General features: G+C 32.1%; 1 protein-coding gene across 3 annotated transcripts in view; it reads left to right on the plus strand.

The window, feature by feature from the left end:
* LOC148235636 (trehalase-like) overlaps window positions 1–17,174 on the plus strand; it is a 30,360-nt gene extending 13,186 nt beyond the window's left edge. Inside the window, exons 3-11 of one of the 3 annotated variants that reach the window (XM_088184988.1) lie at window positions 4,288–4,852; window positions 9,435–9,685; window positions 9,749–9,904; window positions 10,604–10,769; window positions 10,949–11,459; window positions 11,522–11,692; window positions 14,925–15,140; window positions 15,209–15,474; window positions 16,691–17,174. In XM_088184988.1, coding sequence (XP_088041114.1) covers window positions 4,701–4,852; window positions 9,435–9,685; window positions 9,749–9,904; window positions 10,604–10,769; window positions 10,949–11,459; window positions 11,522–11,692; window positions 14,925–15,140; window positions 15,209–15,474; window positions 16,691–16,805 — 2,004 coding nt within the window. In that variant the 5' untranslated portion in view covers window positions 4,288–4,700 and the 3' untranslated portion in view covers window positions 16,806–17,174. Of the gene's footprint in view, window positions 1–4,287; window positions 4,853–9,434; window positions 9,686–9,748; window positions 9,905–10,603; window positions 10,770–10,948; window positions 11,460–11,521; window positions 11,693–14,924; window positions 15,141–15,208; window positions 15,480–16,024 lie in introns of those variants that run through there. The other 2 variants (XM_088184990.1, XM_088184989.1) reach the window with 2 other exon arrangements.
* Window positions 17,175–17,770: the final 596 nt, after the last annotated feature.

Below are 17,770 nucleotides of genomic sequence, written 5' to 3' on the forward strand. Positions count from 1 at the left end.
TTATAAACCGGTGAAGTGTACGCTTACCAGAGATTGATCGAACATTTTGTCAAAAAATAGTAATTCACCAATAAACAGAGATTATGTAAGATATTTTATTAGCGTCTTTTGCTGCCCCTGTTATTGTTCGTATTAATAGCATCATTGTCTTGACCCTAACCGGATAACTTATCAGATACACTCAATCTTCCTGCAGTTATCCTGATTGAGCTAATAATTGGATCACGTGTGAATCGTATGAAATCCTCGCGTGAAACTGATTGCCCTATTGCGGGACGGTTGTCCTTCTATGTGCATTCACGTTCACGTGCTGTTTATTTTTAAACACTTTGTATTTGCATTGTTAGCACAGTGTAGTGATCCAGACAATCGTGGAAAATTTGCTTGACGTATTATATTGTTAAAAATATACAAACTACGTCATAAGGTCATGGAGACGAAAATATTTTTGCGAGATTTTAAAATAACGTAATAAGTATTTCGACCTTTTAGTTAGCTTCGTTTTGCACGTAACATTTTATGTAACTTTTAATATATTATGTACATATGAATGATAAAACGATGATAAGCGTAATGATATTTTGTATATATATATATAGGTATATATTTACTATGTTTATAAAAAATATATTTAAGCTTAATTAAAGTGTTGACGCACTAGAAGATTGTGATAATCAGGACCACCGAGAGCGAACCCGAGGCCTGGAAAAACAACGATTCCGGGCCTCATGGCAAAAATGGCATTTTATGTATTTTTTAACATCGTAATAAAATTTCTTGTTTCTATGTTACAAATTAATATAATAATTAGCTACCGTTGCGACATATTTTATGCGAATTATTTTTATTAGGCATTAAAATTATTTTAAAAAATCTGCTCACAATATTTATCTGATAATAAGTCGTGTTTTCTTTGCTGCTCAGTGTTGCCATATAGTGAATTTCCAGTTGAGGTCAAAAGCTATAAAATCTTGCCAATAGGAAGGCGCAAAAACAATTATCACTTCTCAGAAGTCAAAAATTCACATCAAAAGCAATAAATCGTGCCGTCAAAAGCAATAAAATCGTGCCGTCAAAAGCAACATGCAATCTTCTGGCCAATTCTTTTTAAAATCCACGTCAAAAGCTATAAAATCGTGCCGTCGATCCTTCTGTATTGCCTCCCCCTATACATTTTTTGCAGGATCATAAAATCAGCATTTCTTAAAATAATTAATTCCTGTTCTTAAATTATTTTAAGCAAGGGCAGTAGCTTTATTATGGTGCTCAGGAGATGCAAGAACGGATTTATTTCTAGAATCTCATTGATTTTTATTTCACTTCATATAGCATATTAAATTTATAATTCGCCATGACTATATATAAATCATAATATCAAGTGACAATAATTGACTTTAGAGATGAATGCTTCTCTCATTGTCAATTTTATGGCAATGAATAAAAATAATTTAATAAAAAATATTGCCATTAAAGGAAATATAACACATTCAATGTTTTATATAGTATGGTTGCCTCCTTATGAGCGATAAGTGAAATGTTATTGATATTATAATGCATATTAGGCATTTTAAAGTTTAATGGCTCAGCTAGTATATTATGAAGATGGAGCATTTCATTTTAACCCTCATAGCGTTAGATTTTAAGGCAAAATTCTTGAAATGTGTAACTAGATTTTTGAATACAGTAGTACTGTGTTTTTAGCGCTACTCTTACGTCTAAAGTCCTTGGTGTCACCTCTTTGGCATCCTAAAATACATTCCTACAGTGCATCTTGACCGAATGGCATTATGTTTCGGATTGCTCAAATGAATGTCATCTTTCGCGACGCGAAATAATAACAAAATCGCCATTAACCTCGAAAATGTGTGTTAACTCTGAAATGACACTTTTGATTTTCACGCTCCTGAAAACTTAACGTGAGTTGATTTGTTACAATACAGAATTGGCACTTGACACGTTTTAAATCGCCCACTAAATAGTTTCATTGTTTAAAAGATAAGAAGACCCAAATATATTTTTGAGTTTATAGCTGTTTTCTATTTTATGTCATTGAAGTTAATCATTTTTTCAGCCTTATCTGTGCGGTTTTTGGATGGAGGCTAGGTCAGAAATTAAAGTACGACACCAATGTCGACCTAAACTATGTAGACGTAAACACGAATGGATAAAAAAATGTAATGCGTAATCTGTTAAGATGGCGTCATTGAATCAATTATTGGGTCAAATATTGTTTTATATAAAACGACCATATAACATATGATTATAGGCTCATTTCAGGTGCATCGTTAGTTTCTTAACCCTTTCAACGCGAATGGCTTTTATAGAAGTCATCTAGAAAAGTGCCATAAACCTTTGAGCCTAATAATATAGTTAATTGGTATAATTTATGGCTGTAAATCACTATTGAACCATAATATTAAAAAATATATGAACCATAATATTTCAGCATCAAGCATCAGTGTCAAATTAGGAAGAGTATTCAAAGGTATCCCTGTTTAGAATCCGCGACAAAAGCAATAAAATCATGCCGTCGCAGGGGAATGAGAATCAAATAAAGCATATCTAAACCAAATTTTGACCAATAGGAGAACGCAAAAAACAATTATCACTTCTCAGAAGTCAAAAATTCACGCCAAAAGCAATAAAATCGCGCCGTCGCCATCGCAGTGGGAACGCTCGTTACCGAGCGTTCCCACTGCGACGGCGCCGACACGATTTTATTGCTTTTGACGTGAATTTTTGACTTCTGAGAAGTGATAATTGTTTTTGCGCCCTCCTATTGACCAAAATTCGGTTTGAATACACTTCGATCAATACTCTCATATCAGAAGTCCGTATTAATATCGGTATATTTATAAAACGAAGTGCATACAAACTATGGAGCGATATGCGAGATGCGACATCTGTCTGTATTTCTTCTTATTTTACCCTGAGAGATAAGTTCTTTAGTTTGTATTTTGTTAAGTTCTGAAAATTCAGTTAATTTTGAAGCTTTCATTAGGTTAAGTTTAAGTTTAAAAGCAAATTGCTGTTTCGCAACTAAATATTACATTACCTTATAATTTAATTCTGCTATTCGCGAGGAAATGGACTTGACTCACATTTTACTTAATCGCATTCGACATTGACAACCGACACTAACACCTGATTTATATTTATAAATTGATATACAAATATAAATTTGTACAATAAACAGTTAAACTAACTCGAAATATTGCAGAGGTGTATCAAATCAGTAGAAAAATTGTCATATATAGAGCATTCAACTAATACATAAATTAAACTTTAATATAAACATCAACATCTTGGGCATCATTAACAGCGCTCGACTCATAACAATGCATATTGTCTTTCCAGGTTACAAAAACAACAAAGACATTTGTTAATAAAGGCGCATGTTACTGACGAACAATATTTATGGCCACTGAGTCATTATGGTTGCCCACCCCTAATAATGTCCATTGTCAAGATTTGAATATTTTTACACAAGCGCTATATAAAATGATCGCACGACTGCGACTCATTTTTATGACAACTAAATCAATAAGGTTTAGTAAAATAAAGTATCAAAATTTGAGGAATGGTAAAATTAAATCTGTAAAACGTAATTTTAGATAAGCGCTTAAAGCAAAAAAGTAAATGTCAATAACTAGCTATATATTAATTTAATTAATTAATTAGAATGACATTTTATTAGTAAAAAATAAGACAATTATATTGACTACTGTAATACATTTTCGATTATATAATAAATTAATTTACGAAAAATATTCTAACTACGCAACAAAAAAATTTAATAAAGTATAATTTTCTAAATCTCATCTGCATTGATTTGATCAAATCGATATCTGACTATTTTCTAGGGACGTTATTTAGGGGGGAAAACAGAAGGAAGTATTTACCCTCTCTTTAGCGAGAAAAATTCATGTACTATAAATTCTTAAAAAAACTGAAATGATTCTTAACCAGAAATTTTCGAATATCCCTCAAAATAAAATCTAAAAAAAGCAGTCTCGAAAATATTCCAAATTTTTTTTAAAATATATCTTTTCAGTGAAATCATATCAACGTACATTTTCATCGGTAGATATATATTCTTACCAGTGAAACGAAGATTATCGTCTCCCGCATACAAAGTTTTAAAGACTCAAATGTCACTTTATTAAGCATTTTTGATACATATTGTTTTTTGTATAATTTACTTCTTTTTTTTATCAAATCAGTGCTGAGATCCGCCATAGTTTTTTTATTTTTTCAATGTCAACTCATGACGACTTTACGTTTCAGCTTTCAGAGCTACGCAACTGTGGCCCAAATAGGCCAAGACGCCAAGAGCTTCGTCATTCCATTGGACCATCTCTCCTATTCATCATGTGGAACATCATAGATCCAACGATCATTGATCTACCGACGTGATCGTCGATCGGACACATACAAGAAAAAAATGCTTAAATAAATTAATTTTTATACCTGTGATCCTAAATATTTTAATATAAAATATACACACAACTCTTATGTGCTACATTAGTGTATTTAAATACAGTGTATAATAAAAGTTGATTTATAATCAATTAAAAAAACATAGTGATCGAGTGGTACAAATAATGTGATATCAATAAAAAAAACACGGCCTTAAGTAATTGTGATTCTAATTAATTTATTGTGATAATAATAATAATTTAAATATATATTTATATAAAATGTGTAACTTTGAAAAAATGGATAGTGGTTCGTTATTAAAGTGGAGCCGGGCGATGCCGGGCGCCATTTTGATTTTTGCCATTTTGGCGGAATCAGTGTTGCCAGTGGCGAGAGCTGAAGACAGAAATCACCTCCCCCCCACGTGCGAAAGGTTTGTTCATTTATTTAATATTTAATCTAGTATTTATGTCAAGCTACTCAAGGCTACGGGGCCACTGCCAAGAAAAGGGCAAAGTTGTGAATCGACACATTGTTAGTGGTTGTTATATAAATTTGGCGGCTGTTCAAGTGCGAAACAAGCTGAACACTTAATATGTAACATTAAATTTCCTTTTAATAAAAAAAATGTTATCCCCTTTTAAATGTTCTATTGAAATTCTCTCCCCTTTTGCTCTTCCTCGTATTCAGGTAACGTGTCCGATTTTTTAGTTTAGTTTAGACTTGACCTAAAATTGTAATTAGTTTTAGAACTTTCATTAGTTTAGGTTTGGGTTTGAACAGCAAATAGACGTTTCGCAACTGTCAAATTGAGTTTCATATACATTTTAAAACAGCATATAATTTCACTAGCGCCTATTAGTTAAATTATATTTTCGCTAGTAGAAATATATGTATATCTACTGGTGAAAATGTATTAGGCGTACCCTAAAAAAACGACATTTTTTTACTGAATAACTTTGACGGTCAGTTGTGACTTATTTGTTGTACAAATCGCATGTCTTTCTTTCGGTAGTGTTTGAATTAACATCTAGAAAGTGCGTTCCCAACAAAAAACACCCTAAGTTTCAATGGAAGATTTCATTTCGAGTAATGTGTTTTTATGCATTTGTATACTATATGAATTTCACAAAAAAATTGGCAACCACAGCAACCAAAAGCATTTGTTCCGTCTATGGTTAAGTTTTACTGATTCGCTAATTTAAAAAATAGTTCAAAAGATTTAAATCTGGAAATTTTAGTTTGGAAGACAAGCCTAGAAGTATGACACAAAAAATCATCGATGATACCGCATAGCTGCAGAAATTTAAGCCATTATAGAGATGTAGATTTAGGATATAACAGATAATACAGGATATGCATGGTCTAGTATTCAAAGAAGACGTAGAAACAATGCTTGTGTGTTCTACTAAGCGACGAGAACAAGGCGACGCGCCTGCCTCATACTGCGAGAATCACGCGAGAAAAATTAATGTTCTCGAATGGAAAACTGTTGCTCACAGCATAATTTAGTTAGTGAAAAAAATTAGTGTTAATGAAGTTAAAACGTTTCCTTCTGAATATTTTAACTCACAGTCAGTTTTTACAGATCTGAGATTAAAAACTTACCTGATAGATCTAAAAAGGTTGTATCTGTCGATGGAGATTACTCTGTTATTAAAAAATAAATTTGTTATTGTAAAAATACATTTCATTAAAAAAACGTCCAAATATTTTAACTTTACTAGTGAAAATATAACTATTTTTACATAAATAATGATAAGTATGTAAATGTATACATTACTATGTAGAAAAGTAGAAATCATATAATTTTACTAGCACCTTCCAGATAAATTATATTTTTACTGGTAAAAATATATATCTACCGGTGAAAATGTATTCTGATATAATTTCACTAAAATGACATATTTTTAAAATAGATTCGACTACTTTTTTTAGATTTTCTTGAAGGGATAACCCGAAAATTTCTGACTTAGAATTAGGGAAGTCATTTCTGATTTTCTCAGGGAGAGGAGGGAAAGTTGGCCAGTCAGTGATTGTTTTATTTTAATATCTAGCGTTTTTAATAATACTGTATGTAACAATATTACGACACATAATAAGTGAGAAACGAATGAAGTACATAAAATCAAATTTTGACTAATAGATGAGCGCAAAAAACAATTATCTCTTCTTAGAAGTCAAAAATCCACGTCAAAAGCAATAAAATCGTGTCGTCGCCGTCGCAGTGGGAACGCTCGTTGCCGAGCGTTCCCACTGCAACGGCGCCGACACGATTTTATTGCTTTTGACGTGAATTTTTGCCTTCTGAGAAGTGATAATTGTTTTTGCGCCCTCCTATTGACCAAAATTCGATTTGAATACACTTTAAACAACACTTTCATATCAGATGTCCGCAGTAATATCGGTAAGGATCATATTTTAACATTGTAATATCAAAGTGCAGACGAACCATCGAGCAATATGCGAGATGCGACTTCTGTCTGTACTTTTTTTCCGCTTATTTCCCCCTGAAAGTTGAGTTGGTTAAGTTTATGATTTAGATTTGCCCTAATTAAAGTTTCAAAATTGTGATTGGTTTTAGAACTTTCATTAAGTAAAGTTGGGTTAGGTTAATTTGTGTAGTTTTGGTTAGGGTTTGAACAGCATATTTGCGTTTCGCAACTGTCAAATTGAGTTTCATAGACATTTAGAACAGCATATTATTTCACTAGTGCCTATCAGTTAAATTATATTTCCGCTAGTAGAATAATATAATACATTATAATATATAAATTATATATCTACTGGTAAAAATGTACTTGGACTTCTCTAGTTAAAATATAACTTCACTGAATAATACAACCATTCATACATATATATCTACCGGTGAAAATATTTTCTGATAATATTTCACTGAAATGACATTTTAAAAAATATTTTCGGAATAGATTCGAGACTGTTTTTCTTATATTTTATTTGAGAGATATCCCGAGAATTTCTGCTTTAGAATTAGGAACAAAAGTTTGCCAATTAAAATGTTAAAAATAAATTCTTAACTGACTCTGGAATACTCCCTTATTAAACCAAAAAAAAAACATAATTTAAAAAAAATGATTTCACAACTCAACGAGCAAACAAAATCTTATAGAATTATGCCTGCACTACACTCTCTGGAAGTTGTCCAAACCAAAGTTACAGCTGAAGTGGGCCGAGTACGACTTCGAGTAAGCGACCACACTGTTGCAAATTTCATATGCCGTCCGGCCGGCGGCCGTGAATTACGTCCGGACGGCGGCTTCTGTCACGTACAGCCGGCATATTTGCGCGCGATCAAAAAAAGTGCCAAATAATCGCAATTTTTTAATTGTCATATTATTAAAATTACGCTACTGATAATTATAAAAGTTTGTGTGGGCACTCACTAATACAATATCAATGAAAACTTTTCGGTAATAAATATTCAATTTACGCAAAATCTTTGTCGGCTTTTGCAAAATGCCATAAGGCATAAAAATTACACTTTAGAATACGAACACCACATCTGTGACTATCCTAGAATTTGTCGCCATCGATTCTAAATAAGAATTCCTTATGGTGTGACATTTATATAAACCGATCTAGGATAATACATAAGGATATTCGAAACGATTTTTTTTAACAAAATCAAGTACCACTAATTATTTTTTAATTATTTAATTTTATATGAAAAAAATATAATAACGATATTAGAAGAATATACTATCAAAAATATAATTGATCCCTTATGGTGCCCTAAAATATTCAAAGATGTCAGTAAGAGTCTGTTGAAGTCCCTGATAAGCATGTGGTATTATAACTTGACCACGTGACCACGATGCAGCGCTCGACATGCGTGTTAACCATAGGACGCCTACTGAAATTGAACTGAGTTACTCGTTCTATCTCAGTTTGCGAAACACCATATCATTATCTCTCTCACTCTCGTCACTTAACATGCGAAAAAGCGAAAGGGGAAGTATCTCACCACTCGCGCTCGAAAGAGCAGCTCCGACTTCGGTCCTTTTGCCGACAATGTTCGGAAGCGCTCGAAGCTGGCATAGTCGACTGAATTACCCCCACTTTACCTCCCGTTCTCGGTAACCTAAGACAACTTCCGAGAGATTTTAGAGCGGGCAGAACCGAACTTGACCGAAGTAACCCACTATATTCTCCGTCCTTGGCCAACCTTGGCCAACTTCCAGAGAGTGTAGTACAGGCATTAGAACACGAAATTATTGAATATTTATTGAAGGCTAAATGAAATATAATAAAAGAATAAAAAATCAATAGTGTTCACTGCATGATTTTATTTAATAACACTGAGCATTTAAAAGTATTGAGCCATAGATTAAGTTAAGACGTTAAGAGAATAGACGCCAACAAACACTCATGCTTAAACAATGCCGCAGCAAAAGTGTTAATCGATAGGAAAAGTATTTTTAATATGCTCGTCTAAAATATTTGTTTGTTTGCTTCGTGCGAAATTTACAAGCAACATGACGATGTCAACTCAAAACGGAATACAGTTACTGAAACCTTGAAATATATTTTTAAAGTCGTGTGACAAAATAGCAATTAATGCCTCATATTTTTCGCTATTTACGTAGCTTTGTTCAGATAGTATGAAGTTACTTTTCTTATTCTAAGATGATCAAAATTTCAGTTAAATTTAAATTGCTGATTTTCACAATGTTTTTTAAATAAATAAACAATATTTTTAATATATAATTTACAGTAAACAACACAGCTTTAAAAATAAATATGTTTCATTATATAAAACTGTTTAATAAGCGAGTAAATTTCGTATTTAAATTCAGCCGCCACATAATAAATTATAAACTAACACATACAGTTTACTTAATCGTATGTTTTATTAGTTTACTATGCAATACGTTGTAGTATCTAGTTCGATTCTGCTAATTGACTATCCATTAATTCACTGCCCTACTTAACTTATATCGAACTCTTAGTTATGTAACATTGGTTTTATATATGCGTTTTCATTATTATTCCAGCAAAATCTATTGCCATGGACCACTGCTGGACACGGTGCAAATGGCCAGGATATTTAAAGACTCCAAGACCTTCGTTGACATGAAGCTGAAGCAACCGCAAACAGTGACGCTGCACCTCTTCGACTTGATGATGAACAGGACTTTGGGAACTCCCACTAAATCTGACGTGGAAGAGTTTGTGACTGATAATTTCGATCCGGAAGGGTCCGAGTTTGAAGATTGGAAGCCGAGCGACTGGAAGCAGAAGCCTGGTAATTATATGGCAGTGTATGTGTTGACATGGCTGCGTCGTTTATTAATAATTTTATTTCTAGCATTTTTGGGACGGATCCGTGATCCGCTGTTGAGACAATGGGCTGAAGACCTTCATCGTTTGTGGCTCATGCTCGGTCGCAAGATGAAGTCCCAAGTTCGTGCGAACCCTGAGCTTTATTCCATCATCTATGTTGATAATCCAGTTATTGTACCGGGTAATTATTATTTTTTACATTAACCAAATTTAATCAAAACATAAACAGAAAATAAAATGCTTCTTTATTCCATTGAGGAAATCCGCTACATTATTCTCTGTACATTATTCCCCTGGCCGTACTCATTTTCCTATACCTAACTATCCTTAAATTGTCTATTTCTAGTATTTAATCTATGTACATATTAATTTCTTATTAAATACTTATTAAAATACTCTGATTTTCTAACTTATATATAAATACTAAAACATTCATCTTCAATATTTCTTGAACATCAACTATTCCAATCTATTAATCATACTTCTACAACTAATAAATCTATTTTTATTTAAAACTACTCTCATTGCCCTATATTGTAATTTTTGCAACATCGTTTTATCTAATTTATTAAGCATATCAAATATTGTTGCACAATAATTAAAATAGGGCAATATAATAATTGTAGATTATTTTTTTTATGTTTATACTTAACATATTTTTCATTTTATATAATATACCTATTTTTACTATTTTTTTAATTTTATATTATTAACTATTTATATAATAGTGTCGTCGACAAAAAGATGTATTCTACATTTTTTTATATTATTAATTATATCATTAATATATATGTAATATAAACAGCAATGGTCCCAATTTTGCCCCCTGTGGTACACTGTGAAAGTTAGCTTATATTTATAATACTATTATTGTAATAAGGTGGAAGATTTCGCGAGTTCTACTATTGGGACTCTTATTGGATCGTAAAAGGACTATTACTATCTGAAATGACGCAAACCGTTCGAGGAATGCTTGCCAATTTTCTACACATCGTCGACACAATCGGTCATATTCCAAACGGTGGAAGAATATATTACAAAATGAGGTAATTAAAATTACTATTTTTATTTTTATCAATTCCTTGATGGTATTCCAATACCCACGGAGTCTTGAACGGGTATTGGAATACAATCTCTGTATAACATACTTGTTTTAGAGCTTCGAAATGTAACCGTGTTTCCCTCCTTCGGTCTATTCCTTATATTATTAATAAATATTTTACAGATCACAGCCGCCTATGCTCGTACCAATGATGAAGACTTACGTGGACGAAACTGGCGATCACGATTTTCTAAGACGCGCCATGCCGATCTTGGAGAAAGAGTTCAGATTCTGGATGATGAATCACTCGGTCAGCATTCAAAGGGACGGCGTCAGTTACAGACTGGCCAGATACGGAGACGGTTCCAAGGGTCCCCGTCCAGAGAGCTACAGAGAAGATATCGAAAGCGCTCAGTCGTACGAATCTGTCAATAAGAAAGAGTCATACTACGCAGAACTAAAAGCAGCCGCCGAATCCGGATGGGATTTTTCGACGAGGTGGTTCATAATGAACGGCACGAATAAAGGAAATCTGACCAATCTGATGACTCGGTCCATTATACCGGTCGATTTGAATTCCATTATTTGTTGGAACGCTCAATTGATTTCAGAGTTTCATAGTATGCTGGGCAATCCGGAAAAGGCGACTCACTATAAAAACATAGCTAATGAATGGATGGAAGCTATCGATAAGGTTAGTTAGTCATCGTGGTTTTTTTATTGTTTATGTATATTTTACGGTATGTTATGTTTTAGATATTGTGGCACGAAGAAATAGGAGCATGGCTCGATTACGATATACATAACGCTCAAAAGAGAGACTTTTTCTATCCTTCCAATATAGCACCTTTATGGACGGGAAGCTACGATCAAACTAGAAAGGAATACTACATCAATAGAATAATGAAATATTTAGATAATACAAAGGTGTGTATGATTCCATTCCAATTATATGTAATATTTAAAGTTAAATGTTAAGACCAAGTCGTTAGTATGATTGTTAAGGCCAAGAAATGAGGTTAACATTTTATTTGACATTTCAAATTAGTCCAGGGCCGGCCCGAGGGGCAGGCAGTACAGGCGATCGCTTGGGGCGTCTTGATACCAAATAAAGATGTAGTATTCACTTCAAATTATCAAACAATATTGTTAAATAATATAATCTGATATTATTTGTCGCGCTGGTGCGCTGACCTAAGCGATTCGCTGTAAAGCAATAAAAACATACATATATTATTTTTATTTGATGCGAATTCAAGAGGGTAGAAGCCGTGAAGTCGGGATGTTGAAAGATTAACAGTATGAAGAGGGGAACACCGACGGCGATTAAACGACTAAACTTCATATATAACGGTCATTGATTGGCTAGGTACATTGTTCCATATTTTTTAACTTTATATAAATCGAGCATCATCAACCGTTCGCCGGTTAAGTTAGGTTTGCTATCCCAATTTTTAAACTGCATATAATCCGAACATACACCTGCTACAATCATATTTTTCTTCCAACTTCCTTCCTGGTGTCTTCCAATTCTGTTGAAGGTGGAGACACTCTTCTTGGAAGAGGTTGTAGAGCTCTCCATTGTTTTGTATACGCCAATCGTATATAGCGCCATATATCTTGCGAAGCACTTTTCTCTCGAATATGTCAAGCAGCCTTTCGTCGGCCCTGGTTAGTGTCCAGCTCTCTGAATCGTATGTCAAAATTGCTCTGATCAGCGTTTTGTAGAGCAATATTTTTGTATGACGAAATCGTGTCTGTGATTTGATTTGTTTTATTAGGCTGAAATAGTATTTATTTGCTGACACTACTCGTCTCTTGATCTCCTTGCTAACATAATATGAATTATACATATAGTGACAAATCATAATAAGTATTTGGAAAGACAGATACTGAAAAAACAGATACAGACAAGACTAAGAGAATAAATGATGTATAAATCCAGAAATAAAAACAAAATACAGTTAAAGTAAAAAATAATAATAATAAAAAAATACTATGAGAATTTTCTGAGAAACGCTACCATTTATAATTTGATTAGAGACGTTGTTTTATTATTTTTAAACTCACTATTTTTTTTATGCAATAATGTAAATTAAATATAATAGACATAAAAAATATTTTAAACCACTAAAACACTGCTCGTGATAGATCCAAACTCATTATGTATTCATTATAATTGCTCTTATTCATCCTGCTATTACAAATTAATTTTATTACAATATTTTTAGTCTCTTGTTTATATAGTAGTAGCACGTTGCTGTTTAACTTAACTTTCAACTTAAAATATTACTTTTAGATTAAATAGATTTTATGATAAATTAAATATTTTATTGTGAAGACCTATTTATTCATTATGCCAAAAATTAGGTAGCACTCTGGTAATACTGACGTGACGGCGGCGAATGGCAACACATTCCTTAGCGGATCTCTCAGTAGTCGGTCCGTGAAGCAGACAATTAATTTAATGTTTTAAATATTGCAAAAAAAGTTTTTTCTTAATTCCTGCAATCACAAAAGTAGCGTCCGAAGCATATGCTAAAAAAATATCGCCTCAAACTACCATTTTGTGACACACGAAACGGTTTTTGTACGGGTTTTTTGTCATAATCTACCAGGAGTGCATATGAGTGAGAAGGTAGCTGACAATTAATTTATTATTTTAATTATTAGGAATACTATTTTTTTCAATATTTGCAAATTATGCACCTCAAGAGTTGCGTCAAAGCATATTCAGAAAGAAAAAACGCTTCAAACTACCGTTTTTGTACGGGTTTTTTGTCATAATCTACCAGGAGTATAGAATAGGTGAGGAGGTAGTGGAGCTAATAATTTATTTATTATTATATATTATATATTTTGTTCGCTTTTGTTTTTTTGTTAAAAGCTCGTTTTACGCTCTACCTGCTATGAAATAATAGTATCTATTTACATATACATAAAGCCTATAATTGCATAACCGTAGTTCTCAACAGGTTCGACCAATCAGAAAAAAGAATTTAATTATTTAAAATTCCCATTGAGACGCATGATCTTAGAAAATGGTTACTATGTACATAAATAAACAAAATACACAAGTCTCACTATCGAATGCGTGTATAATGTTATTTTTTTAAGTTTAAGAGCTTACAAGATTAATCATAAAATATAATTGAAATAATTCATATAAATTAAAAAAGATGGTCGATAACGCAATCTGTTGATGAAAGTATTTTCCTTTTTTTACCGATTATAATTATTCGAATTGCAAATAAACCAGGTACGTGTTAACGGTAAACATGTTATACGTATTTAATATTACATATGAGGATTGAAAGTTAATGTTGATCAAACTACCTAAACGCTAATAAAACGTATTTTTTATCTTGTGATATTCTGGGATTTGTCATGGCGAGCGCGTAACAATGATTATGATGCAGGCGGTTATTTAACTGAATAAGTTTGGTTCCATTGCTTCTGAAAAATAATTATGAACCATAAAACTATGCACAATAATTAGAATCTAAGCACAATATTCCCACAGAGAACTGATAATGATTTGACATCATTTTTAAATTAATTTTATAATCGTCCTAAAATATCAGTCGTGGGCGCTTGTCTTCTTTATTCTTACGTTTATTGTGCCATATAGTGATAATCAGTGACTGCTGGTCAAAATAGAAACAGGTGGAGTCAGAGGCCAAAAAATTATATTTATTTTTTATCAAACTAAACATAATTTGTGTTATACATATAGGGACAAATCATAATAAGTTTTTAATAAAGATAGATACTGAAAAACAAAGACTCAAAAGTGTACTCCTTCATTTACCGAGATTTTCAGGATACTGGCTCCTCAAACTAGACACAACCGACATGTATTTTGTTTCATTGATCTTCAACCTCATTTTCCTGGCTGATCTCTGTAAGGCTAAAATAAAAGAAATTTCTTTCTCTAATTGTTGCGCCAATGATTTCAATTTTACTAGATCAAGAGGGATTACATGTACTATAATATACAATCATTCTATGGCTAAGCTTGGATAACATATGTTATAATTATATACTGTCAGATTTTATAATATAAAATACAACACTATTCTTTAAAATCATAAATAATAAACACTATATTTACGTTCTCCAAATATGATACCATTACAGATGATTATAAATATTTTAGGTTGATAATTACGCCGGTGGAATTCCAACGAGCGTCGAACACTCCGGAGAACAATGGGACTATCCAAATTCATGGCCGCCTTTGCAGCACATGATCGTTTCAGGACTACGATCGGCCGGAGTTCCAGTAGCGACCAGATTAGCGTACGAATGGGCCTCTAGGTGGATCCGATCTAACTTCCTAGCGTGGCAAGAGACTCATTCCATGTTTGAAAAAGTACTTTAAACAGATTTGTAAGTTGATTACGTTGAATTTATGCGTGTTGAATGTATATTATTTGTTAGTATGACGCTACCATCGCTGGTGGACACGGAGGAGGAGGTGAATATGAAGTGCAATTGGGATTCGGTTGGTCCAACGGCGTCATAATGGATCTGTTGAGCATGTACGGCGATACTGTGATGTCCGTGGACGAATTCGAAACTACAAAGGAGAACTTAAGAAACGAGGAAGACATAGAGACGGTGAATAATACGAGCGCCGCTAGCGTGAGCAGTGTCGTTACGGCGGTTCTAGCGTTAACGGCGTCGCTAGCAGCTGGAATATTAGGGTGAGGTTAGTATCGAAAGAGTAAGTTTTAAATCAGTATCGGGCAGAATATACATGTGGTACTAACTGATTTGCTTCTAAAGAGTCTGGTTAATTTAATTATTGTGAGCCGTTTCTCTTGCAGATGAATTTCTTAAGGGCAAGTCTTTACTTCAGTCATTTGGCATATAACTAACTGTGTAAAAAAATTATAAGTCTATAGAAAAAGATTTGGGATTTGTGTTGCAATATAATTAACCCTTTAAATGCCAGCGACTTTTTAGTGAGTCACCTATTTTTCTTTATGCGTCAGTGTCTCTTTTTAAAAATAAATATAAAATACTTGGCTTACTGATAAATAAAGCTAGTAGAATATTTTTTTATAATTAAAAAAATTGTTAATGATTTGTTAACTTGTTTTAAAAAATTAATTTGTTTAAAAAAATAATAATAATAACAAGTGAGTATTTAAATAAATAAATGTCAGAGAGTAATAACCCGAATCTGATTTAAATTTATTTGTGTTATGTTTTTTTATGTTCTTTTAATAATATATTCTTATTTATTTTCAGATATTTTTAATAACATTACGTAGTGTACTTTGCAGTATATTTGAAGTGAGACGAAACTACTTTTATGCATGCTGTGATGGTCTTAAATTTATAAATATATACATATGAAACACGTAGTTTTTTGTGATTGTACACATTCATAGTTTTACGCTTCTTGATGTGATTGCTAATATTTTTTAGTATTTATTGTCACAATATTATACATTCGAATTTGTGCCATGTATATAATGTTCTGTTCCTAATAATTGTTGATTTTGTTAGTCCAAAGATTTTTATTATTGCAATGTTTGTGATAAATCTTTATTTATTTTTTTTCTTTATAGGATATGTTACACTATGAGAACGCTAAGAATAACAATTAGAATTAAATATTTTACATAAATAAAAAAGCATTTAACGTGTGTTTTTTTTATATATTTTAAAAAATCAGTATTGACTAATGATAATTTTAATGCATGATTTTATACTAACAAGCTAGCGATATATTTATAGTGTTTTTTTTTTATTTGTGGATCAATGTAACGAGTGATTTATTTGCTTTAATACATTATGTTTAAAATAAATATTTGTTGGTGATAACATTTTTTTTTAATTTGCTTCTATTGCTTAATTCCTAATCCCGCTTTCAACTTCTAAGGAATTTTTAAAACTACTTTAAAATTTCAGGTTTTTAACGTACCGCAAGCGCCAGGGACCCGGCGCTGTACGACCAGAAGGAGTGCGCTTACTCAGAGACAGCAACGGAGCCGCGTACACAAAGTTGAAGACTTTGCGTAAATGAATCCGAGTGACTAAAATCAAAAGCTACCTCTTTTCGACGGTTGCCCTCTGAGATTAGATTTATTCGATAGACTGATAGACTTTTTTGTATAATAAAAAGTTAGATATCGCCTTTTAACACGAGACCGTCCTTAATGTTTAGATTTTATATCTAGTCCATATATCGAAAACATTGTTAATCTTAAGCGAGCTCCCTATTAGATTAATGATTTATTTATAGTCAATTTAATAAATTAGTTTTAATAGTCAATTTTATGCAACTTTTTTTCATCCCTACGCTTTCTTATTGTTGCATTTCGAACGCGGTTTCTGGGAAATCATCATTAATGTATCATACATCGAAGCTGAGATAATAAATATTTTAAACCTATTCTATTATTTTATTTGTGTTGAAATAAAAAAATATTATAATTTTTGGAGCAAATATATTTTCATATTAATATTTAAATATACATAGGGGGCACGATATATATACATACAAACGCGTGTATACGCATTAGTACACATATATACATACAAATTTAAAAAATATAATAAGGAAATAATTACAAAGTGTAAATTCTACGTAAAATATCACTTAATGAAAAATTATATTATTCATCGTCATCATATAATGAAGAGAGACAAAAAAGTAAAGTCAATAAAAATAATAAATGATCTTCAGAAATATACATTTTTAAATATATATATGTATAAATTTAACAACATAATTTACATAATTTACAAATGCCCGTCGTCATCTCGTAAACACCGCAGACGCATTATACTAATACATAAGAATATATGTACATACACACAAACCGATGCACTCGAAAGGCAACGATACTTAGGCCAAAGTGATTTTTACGTTAATCGTTTATATATTCGCATACTCAAAATATTATTTGTTAATATATATATATATATATTTGTATACTGGTGCATTTCATTATACAATCTTCGTATTTAAAATCATGGCACAATATT

The sequence above is a fragment of the Plectrocnemia conspersa genome, unplaced genomic scaffold, assembly GCF_051122295.1.
Source record: "Plectrocnemia conspersa isolate PC_06_02 unplaced genomic scaffold, ASM5112229v1 ptg000004l, whole genome shotgun sequence".
Lineage (NCBI taxonomy): Eukaryota > Metazoa > Arthropoda > Insecta > Trichoptera > Polycentropodidae > Plectrocnemia > Plectrocnemia conspersa.